The following is a 26542-nucleotide window of genomic DNA, read 5'->3' as shown; positions in this document are numbered from 1 at the left end:
CTACACCTGCAGTGATCTCTATAGCTGTCTTCTCAATGCACCCTCCTTTGAAGCTGTCCTCACACCCAACTTCTTCTACATCAGCATTGAATGCCTAGGCCCACACAACAACCTCTGTGACCTGTTTCTCTCCATACTTCTAGTGGCTGTCACCCAACATGGGGACATCCACATGCTCTTCCTCAATGAAGTGAAATGGTCTGAGTTTCCATCCTGCCACTGATTGCATGCCTCCATCATCATGTTCCCTAACATTACTCAACTGACCTTGACAGACACCTCTCTCCATGTGGATGACCTCCATTCTCTTATTTGTGCATTTTCACATTTACAAGAACTTGAAATTGACAATTGTTCTATCACCAGCACCATGGATGCACATGTAATTCTGCCTAGCAAACAAGGTCCTGAGATCCAAGAACTGGACTCACACTTAGGGAAGGATGTGACATTCTGGATGTCTTCATCCATCTTTGTTCCCCAGTGTTGTTCTCCAATTTCAAAAAGCCCTCAATTTCTGGAAAGGGTGATAGGAACATCAGCCAACAGATATACAGATTGGTTGAAGTCCTGGCTCCACTCAGGCTTGCCTTAAATGTAGATTGTAAAGGTTTTTATCTGGGTCAGTCCCTAACTTCTCTATCCCTGGGTGTTATACTAATTATTGCATTGCTACAAGATGCACAGCACCACATAGTGGGAGTCTTTATACTTACCAATCTGATACAAACCTAGAATGTTATCAAAATTGAGTCAATACATTCTGATTGTGTTTGGGACTCCTTGAGAGGGAGATCCTGATCCAAGGCCAAACCATCACCACAGCTGCCAGTGTCAATGCTGTGATCTTGGCAATGGTATCCAAGGAATACAAAACATTATTTCAAGATGATCTGAGGTGGTCCAATTAATTGCCCTGTTGGTCATTGAATACACTGTATTGAGCAAGAGGTAATATATAATGCACCTTTGACCAGCAGAAATGCAGAAGAGATGCCTTGAAGTTCTGCGAGTGAAGTTTGTGAGTCTATCCGTGAGTCTTTTGTGCTGAAAGGATATGAGCATTACATTGAATTGCACCAATATTCTCTTCTATTTCCTGTCAAATTGTTCTGTTTCCTAATGCTCTTCATTGCGGCCTGAGATGTTATAGCCCTTCCGAGGCCTTGCAGTGTAACAGAGAAGGAGCTGAGAGACGGCATACCCAGCATGTACTCGGAACCGCATTATGGACTCGATGCCAAGCGACTGTGGTCCTCTGAGGCGCACCTCTGACAGCAACTCATTGAAATCTGTCCGTGCAGCCACAATGGCTTCAATGATAGTCAATGTTCTGTAAGCACTAATGCTGAAACTTTTATGCTGACTAGCTAGGCATTCTCTAGAGCCAAACGTCTTTTTCTGTAGGCCAGCATCGACATCGTCGACCCGCCACCTTTACAAAAAGACGGAGACAGCAACAACAAAGTCTCCTTCTTTGAAATTGGGATCTAAATGTAATGTTCCTATTCACCCACTGCCGGTGCTTCGACCGTTCAACTGTCTTGTGTTTCGATAACAAGACCAAGTGCAAGATCCCGGAACCTTTTTATTCAATGTTCGGCTCTGAAATTTTTGGAATTCACCGGATCTTTCAAACTTTGTACAAGGAAATTCTTCGCCTGGTTACCTTGCAATTCACATGTGTGCATCTCTTTAGCAGTGAGTGATATTGTCCACAGGGGGTCGGAGCTCAGCAAAAGAGCTCTAGCAATGGTTTTCTCTTCAGCCTTTGTCAGACTCTTTGGCCGTCACTGTGCTTTGTTGGTTGTCTTGTATCGGACCGCAGCCCTGTGGCCTTCATTCATCGCCCACGACATATAAAGGGATGCAAGTGGTTCTTGCGACCATCTCACACTTCCCGTTCTCCAACCCCCTCACCTATTAAGAAGCCTCTTCCTTATATACACCCTGTAAGTTATGAATTCTTTCCCCATGGTATGTGATGACTAATGTATATACAGAGCCATGGTCAAACCCTTCCATGATATAGGACCTCGTCGCCTTCGGTCCTTACCGACTTATACTGAGATGTGCGAACGCCAACATTGGGTAACTTATGACATCAGCCGCATCTATATCTGCGGCAAGATAAGAAATGGTGTTTATGACGGGGGCTTGTCTCGTTTGCTACGGCACCTTGCGGACGTACGCGGACAAAAGCCTGTGGAAACTATGGCCATCAATGGAGTTGCGTGGTCCGCCTTCGGGGAAGACCGCTCCGAGTACCACACAGCGCTTATGTCCTTCCCGACTATCAAGAAGCTCTTTCTAGACAATGTTACTTGCAGCCAGAATGAATTTGTTACTCTTCTGAGTTCCTACTCCCACCTCACCATAATATCCATCGAAGGAGTGACATTCGACGACTTCCCCATAGTGTATAACAGAATCCCAGGCAGACTGAATCCATCAGTCAGTTCTCTAACACTTCATCTCGACAACTCTTCGACGCCCCTCCTCCGCTTTCTGATGGCCCAAAACCGCCCCTTTTCGCTGTCGTCGGTGAATTGTCTGGAAATTTCCGGCTTGAACAATCCTATTCCGGGGACGAAGGATCTCTTTGCTAACCTCGCTCCTGTCATTGCCCGACCCAGAGAGATAACATTCAGGTGCATAGCCATGCGTACGTTAATCTTATACTTTTTGTGTTCTTCAATCGCTGATTCATGATATGGCAGATGAGGAACTCCCCGCCCTCAAGATGCCATATGTTTCCAACCTCACGTTTACCCTCGTTCTGGACAGGCGGCGCGACTATATACATTCTATCAAGTGGTGGGCCAAGACACTCAGCCATCCCAGCTCACTCTGGAACCTAAAAATCCGCATTGATAGCAATGCCTCTCTGTCTGATAGAGACCATCCATATTGGACCGACCTAGACAATGCTTTGTGGATGAACAATCTTTCCCGGCTGCATGTTCAGATTTCCCTTGGATACAGCATCATACAAAGTTGCGTGCTCGTAGGGATGGCAGTGCGTTCGCGACTCCCCCGTGCTACTCATCAACATGGATCATTGGGTCGGTTAGCTTGGTTGAACGAAGAGGGGAATATGCTGGATTTGGACTAAAGACTTTCATGATTTTGATATATTATGGATAGAATTTATGCAAATTGAATACTACATTGAGTTAATATCTAGGATGCGCTGAAGTGCGAAGTGCGTTTGGTACGGCGAGACAGCGCCGAAGGCAGCCGTACAACGCCTGCAAGCCCGGGGCCCACGTCAAGGGAGCACCCGAACGGAGGGGAGCGCACCCACTTCCGTTCTATCCCCCAGGGGACAATACTGCGTATTGTCGTTGTGTTGGCGCCTCACGCAGAGGCTATCACTCGCTTATAGAGCACTTCACACAAGAGTTGATAGTTTGTCTGTCCCTTAAAAGCACCACGATCAGATAAAGAATAGATCAAAACAAAAGGTCGACGTACTTTTATTGTTCTTGGGATGCGAGCTCACTCGATGTGATGATGTTGGCGTTTCATTGAAAGCACTCACTCGCCTACAAGGTGGTTGACATAGCAATACTTTTGGCGGCCGACGTGAGCGATATTGTGTTGCCAGAGTTTAGCTTGTAAGCGGCTGGACGAAAGATGTGATCGACCTTCGATTGAGGTGTTTGATTCTTAATGTCGTGAAATCGTGATGTCGCAGTTTGAGGATCTAGGGAAAAAATCGTAAGAGAGACAGAAGGAAGGAAGTGTAATAAATGAACATACGCGTGGAAGATACCACCAATAAAGCGAAGGCAGAACTGAGACAACTGATTTCAATAAATATAAGCACAGCAAAGAGTCGTACCAACCTGATTATCCAGATCGAAAGGAGGGAAAGAAGCAAGGTCGGTACGGCGAGTAAGCCTTCAAAGGCTTCTCTGTGTACGGACAACTTCCAACCGGAATGAGGTGACAAACCGGACGCGATGGTATAGGTGCGTTTGGTGGAAAGCCCGGGGCCCACGGCAAGGGAGCACCCAGACGGAGGCAGCGCGCATCTGCCCCCGTCTTATCCCCCGGGAAATGCGTACCTTTCAAACCGAGGTCTTGCCTCGCTATTGACCCTGATATTTAAATGGATGGCAAGTCGGAATATATGAATGGCATGCTGCAAAAAATGTCAGACGGCGAGAGAATGGTGAGTTGAATAAATGTATACTCAGCTCTTTCCACTGGACGCGTCGGCGCATTTTGACAGCCTTGCGACGCCTACGCATTATTAATCGTCCAAACTCCTTTTGATACCTGCTTCGTCCGCAGGTATTTCTAGAACAATGGATACACATTAGTATCCGCAGCAAAAGACGAGGGGGAGGGATGTACATGTATGTTATTTGGTGATTATCACTGAAAAGAAAAACAGTCATATCGTCATGTCCAAGTCGTGACGCCGAGTGACGCACCATTATTTTTCTAGGGTGGGTGTATTGGAGACCACCTGCCATCCCGTGGTCAACGTTCAATACCCCACCCCGTCTTGAAGGATGCAAGCGAGTCTTAGGACCTCGCGCAATTCTGAAAAGATAATCATCAACAACGGAGACAGAAATCAGGCAGGAAGACGACCTACCATTTTTTTTTTGGCAGAAAGCGAACCGAAGCTACGAAATCTCCTTGTTAGATCAAAGTTGTCTGATAAAGATAACAACTCACTGCGGAGATTTCAATCAATGCCATTGGCACTGAAAGAGAGGAGCAGCCGACGCCTCAGAGAGATCCGACTACAAACTCCTCACCGATTCGGTCGCTTGCTCGAACGATGTACTCAGCACTACGTCGCCGGAAAGATGGATGCCGATCCAAGGCCGCCATCAGCCCTATCGAAGGCGGATGACCGGCCTGTCCAAGGAAGGGTCATCAATGCCGTCGGATCACGAAAGGGAGAGGGCACAATGGCCAAGGATAGTCGTCGAAACGACCGCACGCATCTACCACGACGCTTGACGTCGCTCACCGTTCGAGTCGGTCAACGACCTCATTGGGAAGATGGATGGGTATCGTTACCCATCGCTGCGTGCCGATCCATGGCCTAGCCGATCATGTTGAGATTGACCTTGGTCACCAAGTCGCTCCATTCACCCGACGGTGGGTTCGCTCGACTGAAATCAGGAGCACCATGATTCGCCAAGTAGGAGGAGCGATATGGTAACCGACAGTGACCCGGATAGTCGCAGAGCGACCGCACGTATCTCCCAGGGCCTAGAGAGACGTTGACCCAGGAAAGCATCAGCAGACGAACTGAAGAAGCGGTAGGGAAGAACGTACACATATGTTGCCGATTAATGATAACATCGACGCGGATGTGGCACGATGAGCCACTCAAGTTGTGACGCCGATAGTACGTTCACTAAGTAGATTCTACGTAGAGGAACCTCGTAGAATCAATGACTATGTGTAGAGTGAGGGAATTGCTCGCTCGCAACGACGTCGGTAACCTACCACAGAGGGGTGGCGGGGAAAGGCAGCCACACACGAGGATCGCCATCCACGTCCTCTGACGAGAGGGCGGGTGGCGTCGTCGTCTCAAGAGTAGCGTTGAGTATGATAGTTCATTGCTCAAAGGCAAGAGAGGATGGGAACCCAGAGAGAGAAAGCGAAGCTTTTATACCTTGAGGACCAGTTGTCGCTTGTTTGCCTCATGTTTTCGCGCCGTGTCCGAAAGGATCAATCGACCAGCGTCTATCACGGTTTTTCCATCTTCAGACAAGTCTGGACTCAGGGCAGTCGGCTGATGAAAAAAATAAGCCATACAGGCTGTATCTTCGGACTGCCCCGAGGAACAAAGGCAGAACCCAAATGGAGGGAACGCGAGTCAAGGCGGCCGTCGTGGTAGAAAAGAAGGAACTCCGAATTGGGCGAGCCGAGTTGGCATCAATTCGTACACGTGATCGCATGTTGACTGGAATGGACGACAGGCCTCTATGGTCGATCCTTGCCACTTACAACCAGCATATCGATTTGGTCCTTGAATTTGGAGACGGTTGGTTGTTGTGATGGTTCCAATATATTTTCATTTTAATGGCGACTTTCTCAAACATATTCCACCTAAGAGCCACTCGGGCTCCAGCAATTTTACCGGTCGCCATCACCAAGGATATAACACCTGCTATCGATGGCACATTATGCTCCGGAATCAGGCACTGCCTGTGTCTACCCTGAATTTAGTGCCTTCGATTCTGCTTCCAATTTGGCTGTGAATTCATGGAGGTGTATTTGTCTGTCGGGGTTGAACTGGGCGCTGTAGAGCCTGACCAGATTCTAGAGGCTGTCAAGACATATCCATCAAACTGTATCTACACGTTTCAATCTTCAAAGGACTAAATGTCACACGGCTCCTGACAACGGTTATCAATTCTGAGTCATGACTCGGGAGTCATTGAGTAAATAATAGTTCCCCCTGCACGCCTCCCGCCACTGATGCTTTCCACAGTAATTTCTTCTATTCAATGCTGAATTGTTTCATGCTCTGCCGTTGTTATGTGCTCTGGTTATCGCGATAAAGCCGTGCAAATATTTCTGCTCTTATTCGCTCACGTAAACTCACACCAATTCTCTCCCACGAACCGCCACACCGACTCGGAGCCACAGTGAACTGCGAAGAAGAAACCAGCACCAACATATCATTGAAGATCAAAGGGTATAGAAGTAGTAAGTTCCACGATTAAGACAAAGTCTAACTGAGCTCATCGTACAAGACAGCTTACGCACGCGGAACAGTCACCAAATTCGCTTCACCATTCACCCACTCCGTCGCACTAATCCACGGACTGTCATCCAAATCCATGTCTTCAAAGCCAGCTGGAGTGGTTTCGTCCAGCGTCTTCCACGAGTCATCCGTGTAATACGTTTCCGATGTCCCATCATCATACGCCACCAAAACACCCGTGCACTCATCGTAGCTGCAAGTTGCGGTCACACAGGTCAAGGTGATGAAGAGGGAAGGAAAACAGTCGTGGTCATGACGATTTTCCCACAGACAGAAGCTTTTCCATAGGGGGATGCGATAGTCTTTCGGAATGGTCTGTGAACGAGAGGGTCTACCCCAGCGGCGTATGGATTGACTTGACTCCCGTCATATTCATGGCAAGGAGGAGTGGGGGCGTCCCGCAAGGCGCCCTCGCCGTAGGTTCCTCAGACACTGCAGCAGCCCAAGCTGAATCGTCGAAGCTCGGACTAGTCCAGCCACCGCGGGGCGTAGCTTCAAGATCGTCTTCCAGGTGGTGTCAATGACGATAGTCTGGATAGTACCATCGCTGTAGTCCACAAGGGTCATGGCAATGAGACCGGCAGATCTTCCCGTGTTGTTCACGGAAATAGCGAAGACGTTGTGCCCTTCAGATTCGAGTCCAGCGGTGTAGACAGCTGAGCTTTTGTAACCGTTTCTTGCTCCAATTTAATTTCCGTTGACAACGATGGAGTACAAGTCATCGCTACGAGAGTGTTAGTAGCGTTTATACATTCGTGAAGAGAGGAAACCTACGAAGAGATGATGATAGTGGTGGAGACCAGACATTTTGTGCTGGAGGAGATGGCCTTACGCAATGGACGTGCTCCTACGGGCACGGCATCATTCGCACCAGTCTGCTCCCCCGACAGCAACATTTTGATATAGAAACCGACATTAAATGCATTTCAATATATTTCACAAGCCGTGTTTTTGTACAGTCCTAACCACGTATCCTCTATTAGCAAGTCTAGAGATCATTACATCGGCTAGTATGAATTATGCAATAGTCGTGGGGGTCTTTACCAGTAGATTTAAGCGGGGAGTACAAGGTTAAAGCCCAGGTGACGTCCGAAAGATTCCACTGTGGCTTCAGCCTGGATCTACACATCATATGGCTTCCTGTCAAAGGACCCGTCTTCGATAAGCTTGGACAAAGGTGTGAAGCTAAAACTTCCGTTCAACTAGAATTTCTCGTCAGATAGAGCCTCGTCAAAGAGAAACCATGGAATGGCCTTCTCTCCCTTGGGAAGATAAATCAGCGATTGTTCATCGACGATGCTGCTCTGTTATGGAACCTCCTTGAGGGAGGATATCCACCACCGGAGGCAATCGTTGGTGCGTCGGAAGTCGTGCGTACCATCGAGCGGAACCTTGACAAGAAGATTTCTTACTCCACATAGCCTGGGGATCTGCTAACTTGTTTCGCATACTACATGAATGTTTGAATCATCCTTCGTTTACTGTCCCGTTTAGTCTATGCTAGGTTGTTCGAATATCTACCATCTGTCTGACTCTCTGTCGAAGATGAGATGGCTTCGATCGCCCACAGCGATGTCAGGTCTCACAATGAGGTCAATGCTACCTAAGCGGCAAATCAACGACTGCAGATCTAGCTGCCGTCTAATGAACATTTGCAACACTAGGGTCTGCAGAACACCGACGTGGTCATCCAGCATTTGCAGAATCGATGGGATGGGAAATGACTGTAGTGAGTCGGTACCTGGATGCGCCAAGCTCAAGTATGTTACCAAAGGTGGTAAACGTTCGAGTAGGACAGAGCTCCATATACCAGTACAGACATGTAGGTACTCCAACCGCGGGAGATGTCCGACGATGTCGTCCATAAAAGGCATGGAATCAAATCTGAAATCTGAATCGACAGTCAAACGACGGAGAAGTTTGAGTTCCTTGAGAATCGGGGGAAGGCATGAAAGTGGGCTATTCCCCCTTCCGATAGTACATCGGTAGTCGAATCGTGTCAGAGTCGATGACAAGGAACTAATTGGGAGGAATAGTGGCAGGTCACGCCGAATGTTGGTATATATTCCGAGTCTTGTCAACGGAGGTAAAACTGGGACTTCCGCATTCAAGACTACAGCCACTAACACTCCAAGGCATACTTCTCTTAAAGAACGAAGAGAAGCGAAGAGATTGATCGTCTCTAGTTCAATGACGGAAGTGGTTATGACGAGAGATTCAAGCGCAGAAAGGCCGGTCGCACAGAGCTGCCTGATGACATCTGGCAGAATCACATCTTCCAAGCACAAATCACCGAAAATGACACGGAAAGACCGGATGTTTCCCGGAGGGAGAAGGAGAAGCCAGTCAAAATCTGCAGGTGTCACTGGGATGTTTGGCCGGGGAAATGCTATTCTCAAGGATAGCGTGTGGATGTATGATCGTGCAGCCGCGCATGTCCGTAGTGTAGAGACGAGTAGCGGAGCAGGGTATATGAACTGCAGGCTGGAGTACAGGCGTATGCGGGATGGTTCAAGCCAGGTTTTACAGACAATTGCAGTGGATGCAGCGTCTGGTTTGTCCAAGCCTGATATGATCTCTTCAATGATCTCTGGAGGGCAAAGTTCAGCAGCCGAGGGCTGACGGGGATGATTGCACAAGTCGTTCTTTTGGAGAGGTATTGAGATTCTACACTTTACATTAGTTGCTTTCATTGCCGATTGCACGATGCCTACCGATGGTCAATGGCTCTTTGAGGTTGTGCCATATCTTTGGACCAGTGAATTATATGAAACTAAAGATGTCGATGAATCTGAATTAGTATTCAATTTTGATTCAAGGCTAGTCTCACAGAAAGGGTTGGTCGCAAGGCTCTGACCGAGTACAGGCTTGCGAGTCGTTGACTGAGAAGAGCGTGCGCACCTGTGGTAAGTCACAATGTCACACCTGTTACCCATTCCTGCTTTGATCATCATCCAAGTCTGCCGCGTATTCTGTCCTTTATATCTACATTGAGCCAGACTTAGCACCTGAAAATCCACAGTGAGAATTGTTCTCGTCTGGTCCGTGAGAACTATGAAGCTTGAAGCTTGAACTTGAATAATTGGCATCAATGGGTGATGGAGATGATTCCCTTCAATTCATGTTTCTCTGGTTGAAGAGGTACCTATCTCTCATCTGGATAGTGGTTCCTCATTAATTGGTTCAACGTCTAGATGCCATACATATCCTTTCGAGACATATTCATACCCATCATATATTTCATGTTCTACTTTGGCTAACGCTAGCACTACTAGTATAATCTCGTGTCTTACTGACGGAGCAGATTAGCGACGCTCTAGACTGCTGGACAAAAACCATTTGGAACTCTGGCTTAACACTGGATGGCATATAACAATAATCGATTGCACAGTCTCCTGTATGTGGCGGCTGTTCGGCGTGTGTTCTAATATGACGGCGCAAATGTACCTACAGGAATGCCATCCTGCGTGCTATAGCTTGTGACGCGAAATAGAACCGTTTTAAGGGTAAACGATCCCCCAACCAGCGGTTGGTTTTTTCAATCCAAGATTGGCAGTTCGATGGTTTGCCCGCTAGGATGTCAAAGGAACTTGAACTTATCTTACATATAGAGGACCGAAGTTACCATCGGGCTTAGTGTTTTCGAAGATGATCTCTGAGGGTAAGACATCGAACCATCGTTACGTTTATAGACCTAACTGGACGGCTACTAGCTTTTGTCCTCCTGCCAAAGTCACGCTACCTTGACGATATTGGGCTGTGTAAGCCCACCCTTTTATTTCATGAAACGTATCAGCCAGATTTCCACACAAGAACGATGCTCCCCACCGAACTGTGTAACCTCGTCATCGACCATTTCCATGACTCCAAGCCATCCCTCTTAACATGCTCCCTCGTCCGCCGTGCACGGGACCCCGAAAGTCGTTTTCACATCTTCCAGAAGGTCCAACTCTGTCGCGACACAGCTGATTCGTTCTTCCAGCTGATCGAGAGCCCCCATGCTATCCTCGCTTCAGCCCATATACGCGAGCTTGATGTCGCGCAGAATTCCGTCACTGAAGGTGGAAGTCTCGCAGGCGATCTGCTTGATGGTCGGGCGTTCCAGGGAGTCTTGACTCGATGTCCTGCAGATGTCTTTGAGCACGTGCAGAAGTTGTCGGTGACCTGCGTTGGCCGGTGGACACTCATCAATGCGGAGAAATTGAGTATTGGTCATCGAGTCAAGAGTGTGACCGAGCTCCGGTCGTGGATGATTGTTTTCCAGACGGATGAAGAGTTCCAAGCTCTGATCACTCCGATCCAGGCGCTGAAGTCTTGTCTTTGCAGACTATACTGTTCCGGGCCAAGGATTCGGAGGAAGATCACTCGGATGCCAAGCTCACACTTCCAGCCAACTTAGATACAATCTCGCTCAACGACGTGTCCAACCCTCGTATTATACGTTCCTTGATCCCATGTCCGTCTCTCCGAGTATTCATGTGTCACTATGTGAACTTTGTTGACTTTGAGCTGACAGTGGCTAAAGAGTTTGGATGGCTTTTGTTATCTTCTGGCAAGCGCCTGGAGGAACTCGGGTTCACCATCCAGGCTGCAGCGTCCCTTAACAACGGTGTTGACCTTGGTGAGTCCCCTTACATACTTATACTGGCCTTGTCACTAACCAGCTCTCATATCCGATTCAAAGACATCGACCTTTCCTGATTTTCCAATCTTCGGCGGATCGCACCATGGATTGAAGACAACCAGTACCTCATTCCATTCCTCAAACGGCTCACCGAGTCCGACTGTTCGATTCCAACGCTAGAGATGCTGGACATCCACTGTCTCTCCGAGCATGATCTAGATTGGGAAAAGCTTGATGAGATCGTCCAGTATCCCTACTTCCGTGAGCTCCAAGAGATCAAAACCTCCGTCAAGGTGTATTGTGGCATCGAATATATTGGGCAAAAGCGTGTACGATACGAGAGGCCCAATGATGGGGCACAGTATCACAAGGTTCATGGAGACGTTGCCAAGGTGCCAGGTGAGGGGAATACTACGCCCAGTGGATGACTATTGGATTTTTGATAATTCGATGTTGTACGGACAAGTCGACCGGCAGACGAGGAGAGGGCGGTTTTTGAGGAGGATTAGTCTTGTCGGTTTGTCGCTTGGGAGGGAGTTGAGCTATTCCATTGCGCCGTCTACACGCGTTTTTTCCTGGCCGTTGCTTCTTTTCTGTTCAGCGAGCTCACAATTCTAGTACTCCTTTTTCTGGCTGTTAAACATTTTGATGTCCCAAGTCAATGGCTTGCAACCGCGGCTAACCGGGGTAGTCTTTCGGCAATTGCCGCATCTTCTTTCACTACAGCCACCACCACTCCCTACTGCTACACACCATAATGGACAAGTCTTCTTGGTCAATCATACAATGGCTTCCCAATGAAGTACTTTCTGAAGTCCTTCGGTTCTGTGCGCCCAGGGAGCTTGCTATTTTACTCAGGGTCGCAAAGCTGTTCAACGAAATCGGACTGCCTTTGTTATACCGCGATCTTTACCTCGACATAAGCCAGGCAAAATTGGCTTCGGCGCTTTCTTTCAGGGTGTCTATAGAACGGGATCCAGCGAGGGCGCTCATGATCAAGGCTATTCGGATAATAGCTTTGGATTTGGCAAAGTACGCATTGGTAATGAAGAGGCTGTCGGTCTTTGAACTCACGCTGTTACAGCATCGAAGCCGTTGCCTCTATTATGGAGGGCATCAAAAACTTCACCACCATTGTCCCCGCCATCGTTCAGCTGACAAACATAGAAGTCTTCCGAATCGTCTGCGAATTCGACGAGGAAGGGTTGCTCGATTTACTCGACGTGGCCTTTTTCCCTAAAATGCACACCCTTACTCTTGCCTTCAGTGGCCTCCTCCACCCTTCTCAAATATCACCCTTCATAAACAGGCACCCGACGCTTCGCAGCGTTTCACTTCAGTCCAATTCAGTCTTCGGTGACAATTTTTCCGTTTTCCTATCAGCATTCCCTCGCATAGAATTGCTGGAGCACATGTCCGCTCCTTTCGAGTACTTCCTCGGCGACATACCCAGTAAGAACTTGACTTCTGCCTCGATCGATTTCAGCGTATATGGAAGGCCGGAAATCGGGAGGACCTTTGTCTCGCTTGCTAATTCTGCTGCGAAGGATAGTTGCAAGACACTCGTTTGCATCACCCAAGGTTCATACGCGCCTTTAATGGAATACATATCCGGTCTGATGCCGAAAATCGAAAACCTCACCATCAGGTCTGGCCCTCTTCCTCGTTTTGTACGTGCTTGTCTTCTCTTCGTAGGCCAAATGTTCATCAGCACTCGTTTACAGGCATCCTTTGATGAATTGGCCAAGTTCAAACATCTCAAAAAGTTTACTCACATCACAGTTGACAAGGACGACGATGGATTGCAGAAAGCAATTGATCGCGTCGACGACCAACTGTTTCATGGAATGTCTTCGACATTGAGTCTGTTGAAACTATGTACGCATGTGAAGTTCTGAATAACTGAATGCTATATTCATTCTTCTTCGTAGACGGAACAACCTGGTCACGAACAAATGATGGCTGGATCCGCACCAAATCCTAGTCTACGTAATACAGAAGATCTTCGACCGTCCACGGAGACCCCTTATGGCCTGCTTTTGGTGGTGCATCAATCTGCATCGCCACCAGAAAATCATGCACTAGATCGGCTGCTGCGATACCAGTGATATCCGCTGGGTGCCGTGGTCAAGTTACACCATAATATGAAATAATCTAAAAACTTACCATGGTCGTATGCTGGGGCAACTTCGACGATGTCAGCGCCACTGTTAACAGGTTAGCAGAGTGCACTTTGGATGGAGGGACGACGCACATAATGTTTAGCCCTGCCAAGCCACGGATAATCTGCTTCATTTCGCGTGTGGTCCATCCGCCGGCTTCCGGCGTTCCAGCTGCGACGCTTGTCAGAAATTATGGTATGGGTGATTCTTGATGCTTACTGGCTGGTGCAAACCCAGGATCTGAGAGGCAAAATGTCAGAGGGTGCTTCTTTCCGTGAGACGGCCACTTACCTACGACGTCGATGTCGAGACTGGTGAGAGGGAGTTGAGGGGTATGATCTTCGGTATGGGGACGTCCCTCACCTCAAGTATACAGGACCATTGCCTACACGCCTTCGAATGGCCTTTATCACGTTCTTGATGCCATAGTCATCGATATCTTCCGCGCTGATTACCTGGAAGCCCACAGACTCATCGTGGGTGACTTGTGTTGGACCCTTTCTGTCTGTCAGCATTCATGATGCGATAACAGTGCTGGGTATACGCACGCGCATCTTGCTTCTGATACCTCCATGTATACTGGTGTTGGTCATCAGATGTTCTTCATAAGCGATGGTGAAATACGATCCGTGGGTGATACGTTCTTGGTCGGTCCTGCCTTCGACAGCGCCAGTGTCCATGTGGGAGTCGAAGTGGATGACGGACACGGGCCCGTATATCTTGTACAGAGCGCGCAAGATGGGAAGGACCTGTTGCATCCACGAGCGTTGTATGGAATATGATAATGACACTCGAACAGCTTACAATCGTATGATCGCCGCCTAGCGCGACAATACGCGGATGCTCCACACCATCCTTAGCCAATGCAGATGTCCTCTCTGCAACTACTACTTCATTCCTTTTTTCAAAGTCTCCGCCGTAAAGTCGTTGATTATTTTTCATCGTTTTCTTAGTTTTTCCTGGCCTGAGGTGCTCTTGGATTTAGCCCAAAAGTTCTCCAGGTGTTTATGGAGAAAAGACTGCAGTCAAGCGAGGCGGTAACGTTTGCTATATACATTCTTCTGGGTATAGAGTTTGCCTCTCTTTCTCTCTATTCGAAACGAGATGCTGACCTTGTGGGAATGGGAGCTTAAGAGATCGAACTTGTTTGCGCTCTGCTTGTAAATAACTACCACTACTGTCGCCCGTCCTCAAGGCCCCAATGGTGATGATCTAAGTCCTCAGAAAGACACAAGACACAAGTTAGCCATGCAATAAGAACAATTGCAACGTCAGTAGCATGAGTAGCTTGCAATTCACGAGAGGTTCTAATTTTCATGGCCCTTAATAGTGTCGTACGGTTGGCAGGACGTCCTAATGGTCCCATTGCGAGGGGGATTGCTCGACCGAAACCCCCAACTAGACCACCGACTAGACTTAAACCAAGCCAATGGCACGGAGGGTTTTACCATGGAGAGCTCTCGGGGAGAGTAGTAGTACGTCCTTTTACGAGCCTCCGATTATATGTTGGGGCGATATTATTAGGTTTCCAGCGACCAAGCTTCTTTACACCCTTGTTCTCATTGCGTCAAAGGGATGACAAGCCGGAATTCTGTCACTGGGAGCTTTATCGATCCTCGGAAGCTCACGAGGCGGTTGGGAGTAGTCACACTATCTATGGTACATAAGGCGATGTCGAGCATGTTTTCGGCATTACTTCGTTCAATGATCCGAAAAGCAGCGTTCGCACTACTTTCTTGTGAAGTTCTGAAAATGATATTCAGAGTCGGATTTTCGCTCTTACGGCATGTATGTTAACAATTTTATTTGGATCCATAGATCCGCTTGTTCTTGCAATCGATCCACACAGAGCGAATGGCTTCATCAGACAAAACGTTTGCTTATTTCTCTGGATTGTACGAACCATCTGACCTGGCGCTTCTAGAGAACCAACGGCCGCCGGGTCAAAATCGCAAACGCCGATTGTGGATAATGCAGCGGCGAGTACTAACAACACGTCAGAGAAGAAATCTCAGTCCAGTACAGGATCTGGAACTCTCAATGAAGCTGCCCTTGGCGGCGAGTCAGCTGAACGTAATGCTGGACAACAGCTTGCGGCCGATTCTGATTCAGAGGAGGAGGAAGAATGGAACATGTCGCTCATGTGAAGTTTTTTGAATATCTCCTTCAGGTTGCGTTTGTTTGACCAAAATAAATGTAGAGTTGTACAAGGATCCATTGGAGTCCCCTAACTGGCAGTGGAAGTCTCAAACGACCCAAGCAGAAACCCCGACCTAAGCCTTCTACTTAGATCACCAAATCATTCTTGTGTACGCCCTGATAGTGGAAATGAATCTGATATAACTTTACGATAAGGCATGAGCATCTTTGGCTAATGTTATGGCGCAACAAGGCGAGAGAGATAAAGAGTATGAATTGACATTCAATTCCGGCAATTGGGTTGTCCGACGACGACGTTAGCGATTTCAGGGCTTGGCTCAAGCCCGAATAAGCCAAGCTCTGAAAAGCCCGGCCCTGGTGTCAGGCTTATGCAGAGCCGTGTTGGTTTCTTTTCGTGTCGTCGTCTCTGCAATACGCAGGTGATTATAGCTTCGAGTTGGTGTTGCGGTTCTTCATGGAGGAGAATTGTTGTGCAAGCGAATAGAGACGGACATTGAACCACATAAGGATATGGTTCTGAAGCTGTGATAGTCGTCCACAGGATCGTAGCTAAAACCTTCTGCTCGAAATCATTGGATAGCCAGAGCACAAACTTGAAGAATACAAGACCGTGGAAAAATTCTGAATTAAATGGGAACTCTTGTGAAACGATTACCCAGCTATTTTAGCCATCCATTTGTAATCAGTGTGATTGACTGTTGTTTCGTGCACCTGACTTGATTTCGAAGGGAGTTCTGTGTTGAGGACGTGCGTTTATTCAATCACCTGAATCGCGCTGAAGTTAGCCAGCTCTGCGTAACCGGCTTGATCGACTTTCTTTTGCTACACCGAAGTACTTGTGGTATATGCAGATACTTCTACACACGCCACCGTCAATGTGTCTATAGCACTCAGCGATAAATTTCGATGTACATGACGTTTTGTAGGAGCACACAAGGAAATCCTCAGTCATTGATGTCATGGCCTGGTCCATGATTCCATTGCAAGCGCGGTGTCTATTACATCCGATAGTATAGCTTGGATATGGCAGGACGGCTGGCGAGCATTTTTGGAAGACTCTGCGTCCTTCTTTGTCCTGGCTCTGAGCAACGGGATGTCGATGAGGGGGCTTAGATAAGGGTTTACAAAGTCTGAAGCTATATTAAGTATACCTGCAGTGTCAATTCATCAACTTTTTCTATGATCTTTACCGTATCCTTACTTCTCTTTGTACCGTAAGAAATTTTTACTGTCGTGTGATGCTGCATACCTACCAAGCCGTTCTTTGTCACATCAGAAGTGCCTACAGTTCCGATATGTCCCGACGCGTGTCAGCAACATCCACGGTCGGGTCTCGCAACTTGAACCCTCCCGACCAAAGCGTCCCAAAGACGTTGCCAGGATCATACTGCTTCTGGATATCCAGCATGCGGGAGAGATTTTCGGGGCCGATGGACCTCATGAGTGCGTCCTGCACTCCCGAGGCATAATTCATATAGACAAAATCCTCCAGCAAATCCCTCTCGATCGCCTCCTGTTGAGACCAACTTGCCAACTGTCGAATCACAGTGCGCATCTCTTCGCCATCAGCAGGATCCGTCCACGAGGAAACGAACAGCAAGACTAACACAATCTTTCCCATCAGTATAGTCCGAGATCTCAAGAAGGGGGAAACGGACCGAACAAATCTTCATTAGGAGACAACGAGGAGGGGTTACCGCCATTCCTGTCCATGCTTTCCCGAATCATTCGTCGCGAAAGTGGCTGGACGGCGAAGCCCCAATGATATCCAGCTCGTTCGATGAAGGGTCCAAAGAGCGCTTGGCCCTTCACAAAGATATCTAGCGGTAGCTGACTATCTATCTTGATAGTCAGGGTCAGCCACTCGTTGTACCCGCGGATGGAAGACTCTTCGCCAGACCACTCCGTGAAAATGTCACTCAGTTTGGTTATCCTGAGAGTATCAAGAAGAGGCGAAGCAGATGTAAGAGGCGGAGGCACACTTGAGGTGTCTACCTGGATGCGTGGGGCCCAGACGACATATCGCTGCACAGCAGCCGACCAGGTGAGAAGCAAGCCGAGTGATTGATCGGGATTTTTATTGAGGGAAGCTGTAGACTGGACAAGGGAGAGCACTAGTGCTTGAGATTCTTCTATCGCGAAGACTTGAGCGCCACCAAAGACGTTATTCATAGGGAACGTGGACATGGTGAATTGTGTGACGATCCCAAAGTTGGTGCTGCTAAGCTTCAGAGCCCAGTAAAGACTTGGGTGGCTCGTTGAGTTGGCGTTGACAATTTCTCCTGATGAAAGGACCACCTCAAAATTAATAACGTTCGAGCTGGCGAACCCATGTCGGTATGAGAGGAAAGAAATGCCACCTAAGATTATCATCAGTATTCTCATCATTGCAAGGAGCGATGAGGTCCACACACCACCGAGAATAAACCCTCCGACTCCAACACCTGACATCCGACCGCCAACTGTAGTTAGATTGAGAGGCTCGAGATAGTCGTATACGTCTTTCCAGCGCAATCCAGATCCTAGAGCCACGCTATCGCCCTTATCAGAGATAGTCAGCGTGTTTATGTTCTCGAGATCAATCGCGAATCCGTCGGCACCGATGTTGGATGCGCCAATCCAGGCCATATGCCCTCCACTTTTGACTGCAAACCGACACGCGTGGTGTGAAGCCACAGACACGGCCGTGGACACCTGAGAGGCATCCGAGGGAAAGACAACGCAAGCGGGTTGCATGCGACCTTGATCAAGTGAGAAGTAAGTGTTTAAATGTGTGTCATAATGTTGTGAGCCAGGTGTGGCGACGTGGAGAGACGAGGAAAGTTCCTTGCACTGATCTCTGTCAGGGGAGAGCCTCGAAGAGTGAAAATGGGGCTTACGCAGCGTTCGGTGTTTCCATGGGCGAATACAACATCCGAAAACCATTTGATGATGAGAAACAAGATGGGCTTTGCTGAGAGAGGTCGCATCGTGATTGACAGGGTCGTGATCGACCAAACATTCTGACTTATATCTCAGTTACTATTCCAAAAAAACATTCGTGTTGCCCTTGATTGCATCTGATGAGAACGAGATTGAACGGCCTCAGTGCGGATCCGGGCTCCTAGGCACTAGAGAAAGACAAGTTAGATCGGAGTGCTGCCAGGAGGCCAAAAAACATCGTACCATAGCGTTGATAGTCCAATATGTTCTTTCCTAGAAAAAGTGGCCAACGAAAATCTAGTCCGATAAAGTTTGATGTAATTTCGAAGAAGATCGATGAAGTGACGTTAACCGAAACTCGTCACATCGTTGACGGTTGCCGACGCCTAGCCGTGAGAGAGAGAAAGAGCCTGACCCTTGACGACCGCAGGTCATAACATATCCAGGACTCTATCGAGGCCTTGCACGCTTCATCCTGTTGAGTAGAAATGCCAACGTGGCAGGCATGAGCATGGGCAGATGTCAAAATTGTTTTAGCGGTCAGGCTAGGTTGACATCGGGCCGTGCCATCAGTACGGCTGATAGAAGCCAAAGTCGACTTATTGAGCAAAAGGACAGCGAAGGCTCGCATTCAGTAACACGCTCCATCGCCCGAATGGCTTCATTCTGTGTGCCCATCACCGTTCGGTAGCTACAAACTATAAATGGATGGTAAGTAAACTTTGCTGGAGCTCGAAAAAAGTCTGGTTGCCTACCTGTCGTGACCAGAAGAGCAGAGATGCACGGGTTTCAATTAGTGATCTTATATGCGGGAAGTTGACAAACAAAATCACGGAAAGACGCTGCGGAAAGGTCGTTGTAATTTGAAGTGATGGCAAGTAGCCGACAGAAGCTGCCTATGAAGCTGCCGGAATATTCCAAACGGCCCGGGAACCCGGAGTCTAGGCTCGAACCTGACTCAAAACCAAGACTTGGACGTTGAGCATCCACTGAGCCGTCAGAACTGAAGTTGTTGAGGCTGACCGATGACAGAAATTGAGGTTCGTGTCCCTACCAGAATCCATACCTTCTCGATAACTCATTTTTCTCGCAGGAGATTTGTTTATCCAGAGTTTGAATAGATTTTTATGCTACCCTTCGTTCAACTCGTCGCGGCGTCGTGTTCGGAGGCTGAAAGAAAAAAAGGTTTTTTCTCCATCTCACTTTTTGAGCTCGAAACTGCAACCATGAAACAAGGGCATTTGTTTCTCTTGCTCCATTTCCACCGCAGGGCTCCGTCGTTACTGATGATGATGATGACCATTGACCTGCTTTTCTGGAACCTAATTACAACCCTGTAGGAAATCAAATCCAACATATTTGGTGATGATTCGCTTCTATCTCGTATCGAATTTCCCCGTGGCCACTTATGTTTGTGTTCTGATAAGCGCCTTCATATATTTATGTCGCACCCTACAGATTTCCACTCTTCCAAAACACACCATGTCCGTTCCAGGATTCCCCGGTCCAAATGCCTGTCTCTCATTCTGGCTGCAGGGCGTCCGCTCGTCGCCGCTCATTGGACATCGTACCACTGAAGCACTGCCCACGACGGCAGACGTCGTCATCGTTGGCTCAGGTATTACGGGTGCATCTACAGCGTACTTTCTCCTCACAGGAGAGAACCCTCCGAAGAGCGTAGTCGTGTTGGAGGCGAGAGAGGTGTGTGATGGCGCTACCGGCAGGAACGGTGGCCACTGTCGGCCGGACTGTTATCGAGGTGCGTTGGGATTTGTTTAAGTCGGCTAGTGAACGGGGTGATCATGATAGAAACAGGGTACATCAGGTACAAAGCCAGGTTCGGTAAAGAACAGGCTTTGAAGGTGATTCAGAATGAGATGGTGAGCATCCTTTTATCCCATCGGAGCTGGCGTCTGACTACCCAACAGGACAACCTCAACTTGGTCACCGAACTCGTCGAGAAGGAAAACATCGACTGCGACTGGTGGCGAGGAAAGTCGTTTGATGTCGCCATGGACCAGGAGTGTGCCGACCAGTTCACCGAGTCTTACAACGCGTTCAAAGCAGACGGCGGTCCTACTGACGGCATCATCGATTGGCATTCTGACCCAGCGGAAGCGAAACGTGTGAGTCTCAAATTATCGGCGTTCCCCTATCCTTGTCCTTATAAGCTTCCCAGCTCACTCGAATCCCCGGATGCGTCCTAGCAGCTGCCTTCCCCGCCGCTTCGCTCTACCCTTACAAACTCGTCGCCCATCTTTTCACTCAGTGCATCGATAAATACGGTCTCAACTTGCAGACGTCTACCCCAGCTACGGCGGTGAACCCAGCTCCGAACGGGGGAGGAGGCGGGTGGGTCATCGAGACCCCGCGAGGATCTATCACGGCAACCAAGGTCGTATACGCGACCAACGCGTTTACCGCTACGCTCCTACCCGAGTTTGCTGAAAAAATCATCCCCGTACGCGGGCAGTGTTCAGCCATCGTCCCCACCAAGGCATACTCCGGCAAGAATGCGCTCACGCATACGTGTTCATATCAGTGGGGTAACGTCCGTCTGGTTTTTAACCCAGAGCCATGAAAATCCTTCTCACTAGAAAAAAACACAGGGTAACTTTGACTATATGATCCAGCGTCCCAAGGACGGCATCATCATCATCGGTGGCGGAAGGTTCAAGGTACCTGACTCGGATGTCGTGGGGCAGACGGACGACAGCGTGAAGCTTCCTGAGATCACTGAGCATCTGAAGACCGCCATGCCGGTGCATTTTGAAAACTGGGGAACAGAGGCAGTGGGTGAAGGACTCTTACATGACTGGACAGGTGGGTAGTTGGAGTATCTGCTGCGAACACCCCCTTTTTTTTTAACCGTGATGGCAGGGACTATGGGATACACACTTGAAAGTAAGTGTATTTGAAGACAAACAATCGGAAGACTTATACATTGCCCTCAAGAGGTCCCATTCGTCGGCGAATTGTACGATAAACCTGGCGCGTTCATTTGCGCGGGTCATAATGGCCATGGTATGATTCATCTCTCCGAATATAGTCGTCGACTAACGTGAACAAAGGAATGGCGCGTATACCCGCATGTGCCAAAGGTCTTGCAGCTTTGATACAAGGCGAACCTTGGGAAAAGACCAAGATTCCCGAGTGTTTCAAACCCACACCCGAACGATTGGCCAAGGCATGAAGATTATGAAGAAGGATATATAATTTATTACCAATGATAAGCGTATGAACAGACGGCGCTATCTATGATATTTTGAAGCCGCCGGCATCGCCATGAGAGTCCTTATCTCTATTTCCACTTGATAAAGTATGATCGATACTCCCAATCAATCACCCATATGGCTACGATGTTCCCTCTACTCCTCCTTCCCCTCCTCGCGCAGGCTCAGTCCCAGCAGCCGCTCAAGTTGGACGAGCCTTGGTCCTTGAAATATGGGCCCCAAAAAGACCTGGGATTCTCCGGCATCACCAGCTACGCCCACTTGCCCTACCACAAATGCCTCGAAGACGCATTGCACACCTTCGATATCGCCATCCTCGGTATGCCCTTCGACACCACGACGACCTACCGCCCAGGAGCGCGTTTCGGGCCGTACGCTATCAGGAGCGGGAGCAGGAGGCAGTCGATTGGCGAATACTCGTGGGACCTATCATGGGAGACTAATCCTGGAGGGTTAGGCTCGGTGATCATCGACTGTGGAGATGTACGCGCGCGTGTGCGAGGTGGTTATCCTTGGAAGTTGATTCATTCGTGAATAGGTCCCGGTGACGCCAATGGATAACGCGAAAGCTATCGACCAAATGGAAGTCGCGTACACGACGTTGCTCAATAGGCCTGCAGTCGGGGCTACTAGGACATCTGCATTGACTAAGGATGGTGTAGAACATCCGCGTATCGTCACGTTAGGCGGCGATCATACGATTGTAAGCTGTTCGAGTGTCATTATCATATTCCATACAACGCTCGTGGATGCAACAGGTCCTTCCCATCTTGCGCGCCCTGTACAAGATATACGGGCCCGTGTCCGTCATCCACTTCGACTCCCACATGGACACCGGCGCTGTCGAAGGCAGGACTGACCAAGAGCGTATCACCCACGGATCGTATTTCACCATCGCTTATGAAGAACATCTGATGACCAACACCAGTATACATGGAGGTATCAGAAGCAAGATGCGCGTGCGTGTACCCAGCACTGTTATCGCATCATGAATGCTGATAGATAGAAAGGGTCCAACACAAGTCACCCACGATGAGTCTGTGGGCTTCCAGGTAATCAGCGCAGAAGATATCGATGACTATGGCATCAAGAACGTGATAAAGGCCATTCGAAGGCGTGTAGGCAATGGTCCTGTATACTTGAGGTGAGGGATGTCCCCATACTGAAGATCATACCCCTCAACTCCCTCTCGCCAGTCTCGACATCGACGTCGTAGGTAAGTGGCCGTCTCACGGAAAGAAGCACCCTCTGACATTTTGCCTCTCAGATCCTGGGTTTGCACCAGCCAGTAAGCATCAAGAATCACCCACACGATAATTCCATAATTTCTGACAAGCGTCGCAGCTGGAACGCCGGAAGCCGGCGGATGGACCACACGCGAGATGAAGCGGATTATCCGTGGCTTGGCAGGGCTAAACTTTGTGTGCGTCGTCCCTCCATCCAAACTGCACTCTGCTAACCTGTTAACAGTGGCGCTGACATCGTCGAAGTTGCCCCAGCATACGACCATGGTAAGTTTTTAGATTATTTCATATTACGGTGTAACTTGACCACGGCACCCAGCGGATATCACTGGTATCGCAGCAGCCGATCTAGTGCATGATTTTCTGGTGGCGATGCAGATTGATGCACCACCAAAAGCGGGCCATAAGGGGTCTCCGTGGACGGTCGAAGATCTTCTGTATTACGTAGACTAGGATTTGGTGCGGATCCAGCCATCATTTGTTCGTGACCAGGTTGTTCCGTCTACGAAGAAGAATGAATATAGCATTCAGTTATTCAGAACTTCCCATGCGTACATAGCTTCAACAGACTCAATGTCGAAGACATTCCATGAAACAGTTGGTCGTCGACGCGATCAATTGCTTTCTGCAATCCATCGTCGTCCTTGTCAACTGTGATGTGAGTAAACTTTTTGAGATGTTTGAGCTTGGCCAATTCATCAAAGGATGCCTGTAAACGAGTGCTGATGAACATTTGGCCTACGAAGAGAAGACAGGCACGTACAAAACGAGGCAGAGGGCCAGACCTGATGGTGAGGTTTTCGATTTTCGGCATCAGACCGGATATGTATTCCATTAAAGGCGTGTATGAGCCTTGGGTGGTGCAAACGAGTGTCTTGCAACTATCCTTCGCAGCAGAATTAGCAAGCGAGACAAAGGTCCTCCCGATTTCCGGCCTTCCATATACGCTGAAATCGATCGAGGCAGAAGTCAAGTTCTTACTGGGTATGTCGCCGAGGAAGTACTCGAAAGGAGCGGACATGTGTTCCAGTAATTCTATGCGAGGGAATGCTGATAGGAAAACGGAAAAATTGTCACCGAAGACTGAATTGGACTGAAGTGAAACGCTGCGAAGCGTCGGGTGCCTGTTTATGAAGGGTGATATTTGAGAAGGGTGGAGGAGTCCACTGAAGGCAAGAGTAAGGGTGTGGATTTTAGTGAAAAAGGCCACGTCGAGTAAATCGAGCAACGCCTCCTCGTCGAATTCGCAGACGATTCGGAAGACTTCTATGTTTGTCAGCTGAACGATGGCGGGGACAATGGTGGTGAAGTTTCTGATACCCTCCATAATAGGGGTAACGGCTTCGATGCTGTAACAGCGTGAGTTCAAAGACCGACAGCCTCTTCATTACCAATGCGTACTTTTCCAAATCTAAAGCTATGATCCGAATTCCCTTTATCATTCGCGCCCTCGCTGGATCCCGTTCTATAGACGCCATGAAAGAAAGAACCGAAGCCCGTTTTCCCTGGCTTATGCCAAGGTAAACATCGCGGTATAACAAAGGCAGTCCGATTCCGTTGAACAGCTTTGCGACCCTGAGTAAAATAGCAAGCTCCCTGGGCGCACAGAACCGAAGGACTTCAGAAAGTACTTCATTGGGAAGCCATTGGATGATTGACCAAAAAGACTTGTCCATTATGGTGTGTAGCAGTAGGGAGTGGTGGTGGTAGCTGTAGTGAAAGATGCGGCAATTGCCGAAAGACAACCCCGGTTAGCCACGGTTGCAAGCCATTGACTTGGGACATCAAAATGTTTAACAGCCAGAAAAAGGAGTGCTAGAATTGTGAGCTCGCTGAACAGAAAAGAAGCAACGACCAGGAAAAAACGCGTGTAGACGGCACAATGGAATAGCTCAACTCCCTCCCAACCGACCAACCGACAACACTAATCATCCTCAAAAACCGCCCTCTCCTCGTCTGCCGGCCGACTTGTCCGTACAACATCGAATTATCAAAAATCCAATAGTCATCCACTGGGCGTAGTATTCCCCTCACCTGGCACCTTGGCAACGTCTCCATGAACCTTGTGATACTGTGCCCCATCATTGGGCTTCTCGTATCATACACGCTTTTGCCCAATATATTCGATGCCACAATACACCTTGACGGAGGTTTTGATCTCTTGGAGCTCACGGAAGTAGGGATACTGGACGATCTCATCAAGCTTTTCCCAATCTTGATCATGCTCGGAGAGACAGTGGATGTCCAGCATCTCTAGCGTTGGAATCGGACAGTCGGACTCGGTGAGCCGTTTGAGGAATGGAATGAGGTACTGGTTGTCTTCAATCCACAGTGCGATCCGCCGAAGATTGGAAAGTCGGGAGAGGTCGGTGTCTTTGAATCGGATATCTGAAAGCTGGTCAGTGAGAAGGCCAGTAAAAGTATGCAGACGGACTCACCAAGATCAACACCGTTGTTGAGGGACGCTGCAGCCTGGAATGGTGAACCCGAGTTCCTCCAAGCGCTTGCCAGAAGATAACAAAAGCCGTCCGAACTCTTTAGCCACTGTCAGCTCAAAGTCAACAAAGTTCACATAGTGACACATGAATACTCGGAGAGACGGACATGGGATCAAGGAACGTATAACACGAGGGTTGGACACGTCGTTGAGCGAGATTGTATCTAAGTTGGCTGGAAGTGTGAGCTTGGCATCCGAGTGATCTTCCTCCGAATCCTTGGCCCGGAACAGTATAGTCTGCAAAGACAAGACTTCAGCGCCTGGATCGAAGTGATCAGAGCTTGGAACTCTTCATCCGTCTGGAAAACAACCATCCACGACCGGAGCTCGGTCACACTCTTGAATCGATGCCCAATACTCAGTTTCTCTGCATCGGTGAGTGTCCACCGGCCAACGCAGGTCACCGACAACTTCTGCACATGCTCAAAGACATCTGCAGGACATCGAGTCAAGACTCCCTGGAACGCCCGACCATCAAGCAGATCGCCTGCGAGACTTCCACCTTCAGTGACGGAATTCTGCGCGACATCAAGCTCGCGTATATGGGCTGAAGCGAGGATAGCATGGGGGCTCTCGATCAGCTGGAAGAACGAATCAGCTGTGTCGCGACAGAGCTGGACCTTGTGGAAGAGATGGAAATGACATTCGGGGTCCCATGCACGGCGGACGAGGGAGCATGTTAAGAGGGATGGCTTGGAGTCATGGAAATGGTCGATGACGAGGTTACACAGTTCGGTGGGGAGCATCGTTCTTGTGTGGAAATCTGGCTGATACGTTTCATGAAATAAAAGGGTGGGCTTGCACAGCCCAATGTTGTCAAGGTAGCGTGACTTTGGCAGGAGGACAAAAGCTAGTAGCCGTCCAGTTAGGTCTATAAACGTAACGATGGTTCGATGTCTTACCCTCAGAGATCATCTTCGAAAACACTAAGCCCGATGGTAACTTCGGTCCT

The 26542-nt window shown here is 48.7% G+C and overlaps 16 protein-coding genes across 16 annotated transcripts; 8 read left to right on the top strand and 8 right to left on the bottom strand.

The window, feature by feature from the left end:
• Positions 1-328: 328 nt before the first annotated feature.
• On the bottom strand, positions 329-1211 carry BT62DRAFT_922781 (uncharacterized protein; the record flags this gene model as incomplete). The annotated part of the gene is made up of 6 exons (XM_043184433.1): positions 329-388; positions 432-517; positions 717-731; positions 761-847; positions 968-1047; positions 1069-1211. 6 exons carry the CDS (start codon positions 1209-1211, stop codon positions 329-331), a joined length of 471 nt encoding a protein of 156 aa, XP_043035880.1.
• Positions 1212-1832: 621 nt separating this feature from the next.
• BT62DRAFT_446117 (uncharacterized protein) lies at positions 1833-3420 on the top strand. Its single transcript, XM_043180928.1, has 4 exons — positions 1833-1952; positions 2004-2665; positions 2721-2817; positions 2878-3420. The coding sequence occupies exons 2-4, from the start codon at positions 2008-2010 to the stop codon at positions 3113-3115; spliced, it is 993 nt and encodes a 330-aa protein (XP_043035879.1). The 5' UTR covers positions 1833-1952; positions 2004-2007; the 3' UTR covers positions 3116-3420.
• Positions 3421-3548: 128 nt separating this feature from the next.
• On the bottom strand, positions 3549-5527 carry BT62DRAFT_922779 (uncharacterized protein; the record flags this gene model as incomplete). The annotated part of the gene is made up of 9 exons (XM_043184432.1): positions 3549-3709; positions 3766-3809; positions 3852-4040; positions 4074-4150; positions 4288-4308; positions 4446-4557; positions 4997-5052; positions 5096-5241; positions 5482-5527. The coding sequence occupies 9 exons, from the start codon at positions 5525-5527 to the stop codon at positions 3549-3551; spliced, it is 852 nt and encodes a 283-aa protein (XP_043035878.1).
• A 1045-nt stretch (positions 5528-6572) lies between these two features.
• Positions 6573-7124, bottom strand: BT62DRAFT_936234 (uncharacterized protein; the record flags this gene model as incomplete). The annotated part of the gene is made up of 4 exons (XM_043187089.1): positions 6573-6690; positions 6743-6941; positions 7021-7050; positions 7084-7124. 3 exons carry the CDS (start codon positions 7122-7124, stop codon positions 6743-6745), a joined length of 270 nt encoding a protein of 89 aa, XP_043035877.1. The 3' UTR covers positions 6573-6690.
• A 909-nt stretch (positions 7125-8033) lies between these two features.
• BT62DRAFT_446048 (uncharacterized protein) lies at positions 8034-9616 on the bottom strand. The gene is made up of 3 exons (XM_043180927.1): positions 9463-9616; positions 8335-9415; positions 8034-8282 (listed from the first exon to the last, which is right to left on the bottom strand). The coding sequence occupies exons 1-3, from the start codon at positions 9492-9494 to the stop codon at positions 8244-8246; spliced, it is 1152 nt and encodes a 383-aa protein (XP_043035876.1). The 5' UTR covers positions 9495-9616; the 3' UTR covers positions 8034-8243.
• Positions 9617-9683: 67 nt separating this feature from the next.
• Positions 9684-10406, top strand: BT62DRAFT_936232 (uncharacterized protein; the record flags this gene model as incomplete). Its single annotated transcript, XM_043187088.1, has 5 exons — positions 9684-9725; positions 9855-9889; positions 9943-10145; positions 10202-10311; positions 10360-10406. Coding segments are annotated over 2 exons (150 nt in total), but the record flags the coding sequence as incomplete, so codon positions are not given.
• Positions 10256-11349, top strand: BT62DRAFT_445944 (uncharacterized protein). The gene is made up of 3 exons (XM_043180925.1): positions 10256-10409; positions 10462-11204; positions 11265-11349. Exons 1-2 carry the CDS (start codon positions 10397-10399, stop codon positions 11145-11147), a joined length of 699 nt encoding a protein of 232 aa, XP_043035874.1. The 5' UTR covers positions 10256-10396; the 3' UTR covers positions 11148-11204; positions 11265-11349.
• Positions 11158-11655, top strand: BT62DRAFT_936231 (uncharacterized protein). Its single transcript, XM_043187087.1, has 2 exons — positions 11158-11369; positions 11433-11655. Exons 1-2 carry the CDS (start codon positions 11225-11227, stop codon positions 11447-11449), a joined length of 162 nt encoding a protein of 53 aa, XP_043035873.1. The 5' UTR covers positions 11158-11224; the 3' UTR covers positions 11450-11655.
• A 310-nt stretch (positions 11656-11965) lies between these two features.
• BT62DRAFT_445946 (uncharacterized protein) lies at positions 11966-13414 on the top strand. The gene is made up of 5 exons (XM_043180926.1): positions 11966-12404; positions 12457-12953; positions 13021-13042; positions 13097-13250; positions 13304-13414. The coding sequence occupies exons 1-4, from the start codon at positions 12130-12132 to the stop codon at positions 13233-13235; spliced, it is 933 nt and encodes a 310-aa protein (XP_043035872.1). The 5' UTR covers positions 11966-12129; the 3' UTR covers positions 13236-13250; positions 13304-13414.
• On the bottom strand, positions 13353-14476 carry BT62DRAFT_906234 (Arginase/deacetylase; the record flags this gene model as incomplete). The annotated part of the gene is made up of 8 exons (XM_043183627.1): positions 13353-13486; positions 13539-13579; positions 13627-13705; positions 13754-13774; positions 13826-13845; positions 13898-14031; positions 14083-14283; positions 14339-14476. The coding sequence occupies 8 exons, from the start codon at positions 14474-14476 to the stop codon at positions 13353-13355; spliced, it is 768 nt and encodes a 255-aa protein (XP_043035871.1).
• Positions 14477-14850: 374 nt separating this feature from the next.
• BT62DRAFT_1010650 (uncharacterized protein) lies at positions 14851-15681 on the top strand (the record flags this gene model as incomplete). The annotated part of the gene is made up of 5 exons (XM_043177675.1): positions 14851-15009; positions 15059-15255; positions 15298-15322; positions 15353-15408; positions 15459-15681. 5 exons carry the CDS (start codon positions 14851-14853, stop codon positions 15679-15681), a joined length of 660 nt encoding a protein of 219 aa, XP_043035870.1.
• Positions 15682-16821: 1140 nt separating this feature from the next.
• Positions 16822-18792, bottom strand: BT62DRAFT_445751 (FAD-binding domain-containing protein). The gene is made up of 4 exons (XM_043180922.1): positions 18574-18792; positions 18109-18526; positions 17353-18054; positions 16822-17296 (listed from the first exon to the last, which is right to left on the bottom strand). Exons 1-4 carry the CDS (start codon positions 18661-18663, stop codon positions 16977-16979), a joined length of 1530 nt encoding a protein of 509 aa, XP_043035869.1. The 5' UTR covers positions 18664-18792; the 3' UTR covers positions 16822-16976.
• A 1306-nt stretch (positions 18793-20098) lies between these two features.
• BT62DRAFT_1010647 (FAD dependent oxidoreductase) lies at positions 20099-21809 on the top strand (the record flags this gene model as incomplete). The annotated part of the gene is made up of 8 exons (XM_043177674.1): positions 20099-20375; positions 20432-20496; positions 20545-20742; positions 20796-21167; positions 21226-21439; positions 21497-21520; positions 21572-21640; positions 21688-21809. The coding sequence occupies 8 exons, from the start codon at positions 20099-20101 to the stop codon at positions 21807-21809; spliced, it is 1341 nt and encodes a 446-aa protein (XP_043035868.1).
• BT62DRAFT_445875 (Arginase/deacetylase) lies at positions 21570-23635 on the top strand. Its single transcript, XM_043180924.1, has 10 exons — positions 21570-21640; positions 21688-22332; positions 22388-22552; positions 22608-22808; positions 22860-22993; positions 23046-23065; positions 23117-23137; positions 23194-23272; positions 23320-23360; positions 23413-23635. The coding sequence occupies exons 2-10, from the start codon at positions 21967-21969 to the stop codon at positions 23544-23546; spliced, it is 1161 nt and encodes a 386-aa protein (XP_043035867.1). The 5' UTR covers positions 21570-21640; positions 21688-21966; the 3' UTR covers positions 23547-23635.
• BT62DRAFT_1010645 (uncharacterized protein) lies at positions 23629-24769 on the bottom strand (the record flags this gene model as incomplete). Its single annotated transcript, XM_043177673.1, has 3 exons — positions 23629-23802; positions 23857-24442; positions 24495-24769. 3 exons carry the CDS (start codon positions 24767-24769, stop codon positions 23629-23631), a joined length of 1035 nt encoding a protein of 344 aa, XP_043035866.1.
• Positions 24770-25682: 913 nt separating this feature from the next.
• BT62DRAFT_445811 (uncharacterized protein) lies at positions 25683-26542 on the bottom strand. Its single transcript, XM_043180923.1, has 2 exons — positions 26493-26542; positions 25683-26440 (listed from the first exon to the last, which is right to left on the bottom strand). Exons 1-2 carry the CDS (start codon positions 26503-26505, stop codon positions 25755-25757), a joined length of 699 nt encoding a protein of 232 aa, XP_043035865.1. The 5' UTR covers positions 26506-26542; the 3' UTR covers positions 25683-25754.

Source organism: Guyanagaster necrorhizus (assembly GCF_019112545.1).
Source record: "Guyanagaster necrorhizus MCA 3950 unplaced genomic scaffold BT62scaffold_30, whole genome shotgun sequence".
NCBI lineage: Eukaryota > Fungi > Basidiomycota > Agaricomycetes > Agaricales > Physalacriaceae > Guyanagaster > Guyanagaster necrorhizus.
The sequence above is the reverse complement of the archived record's forward strand: the minus strand, read 5'-3'. Positions and strand labels throughout refer to the sequence as shown.

Coding starts and splice junctions, on each gene's coding strand:
- BT62DRAFT_446117 (XM_043180928.1), top strand. CDS start 2,008: ATGGTCAAACCCTTCCATGATATAGGACCTCGTCGCCTTCGGTCCTTA. Junction 2,666..2,720: donor ATTCAGGTGCATAGCCATGC/GTACGTTAATCT, acceptor ATGATATGGCAG/ATGAGGAACTCCCCGCCCTC. Junction 2,818..2,877: donor TATATACATTCTATCAAGTG/GTGGGCCAAGAC, acceptor CCGCATTGATAG/CAATGCCTCTCTGTCTGATA.
- BT62DRAFT_446048 (XM_043180927.1), bottom strand. CDS start 9,494: ATGGCACAACCTCAAAGAGCCATTGACCATCG. Junction 9,416..9,462: donor CAAAGAGCCATTGACCATCG/GTAGGCATCGTG, acceptor TGTAAAGTGTAG/AATCTCAATACCTCTCCAAA. Junction 8,283..8,334: donor TAGGTAGCATTGACCTCATT/GTGAGACCTGAC, acceptor TCTTCGACAGAG/AGTCAGACAGATGGTAGATA.
- BT62DRAFT_936231 (XM_043187087.1), top strand. CDS start 11,225: ATGTGTCACTATGTGAACTTTGTTGACTTTGAGCTGACAGTGGCTAAA.
- BT62DRAFT_445946 (XM_043180926.1), top strand. CDS start 12,130: ATGGACAAGTCTTCTTGGTCAATCATACAATGGCTTCCCAATGAAGTA. Junction 12,405..12,456: donor ATAGCTTTGGATTTGGCAAA/GTACGCATTGGT, acceptor ACGCTGTTACAG/CATCGAAGCCGTTGCCTCTA. Junction 13,043..13,096: donor CTGGCCCTCTTCCTCGTTTT/GTACGTGCTTGT, acceptor ACTCGTTTACAG/GCATCCTTTGATGAATTGGC.
- BT62DRAFT_445751 (XM_043180922.1), bottom strand. CDS start 18,663: ATGCGACCTCTCTCAGCAAAGCCCATCTTGTTTCTCATCATCAAATGG. Junction 18,527..18,573: donor ATGGAAACACCGAACGCTGC/GTAAGCCCCATT, acceptor GACAGAGATCAG/TGCAAGGAACTTTCCTCGTC. Junction 17,297..17,352: donor TCCTAATGAAGATTTGTTCG/GTCCGTTTCCCC, acceptor AGATTGTGTTAG/TCTTGCTGTTCGTTTCCTCG.
- BT62DRAFT_445875 (XM_043180924.1), top strand. CDS start 21,967: ATGGCTACGATGTTCCCTCTACTCCTCCTTCCCCTCCTCGCGCAGGCT. Junction 22,994..23,045: donor AATGGTCCTGTATACTTGAG/GTGAGGGATGTC, acceptor CCCTCTCGCCAG/TCTCGACATCGACGTCGTAG. Junction 23,361..23,412: donor TGCCCCAGCATACGACCATG/GTAAGTTTTTAG, acceptor CACGGCACCCAG/CGGATATCACTGGTATCGCA.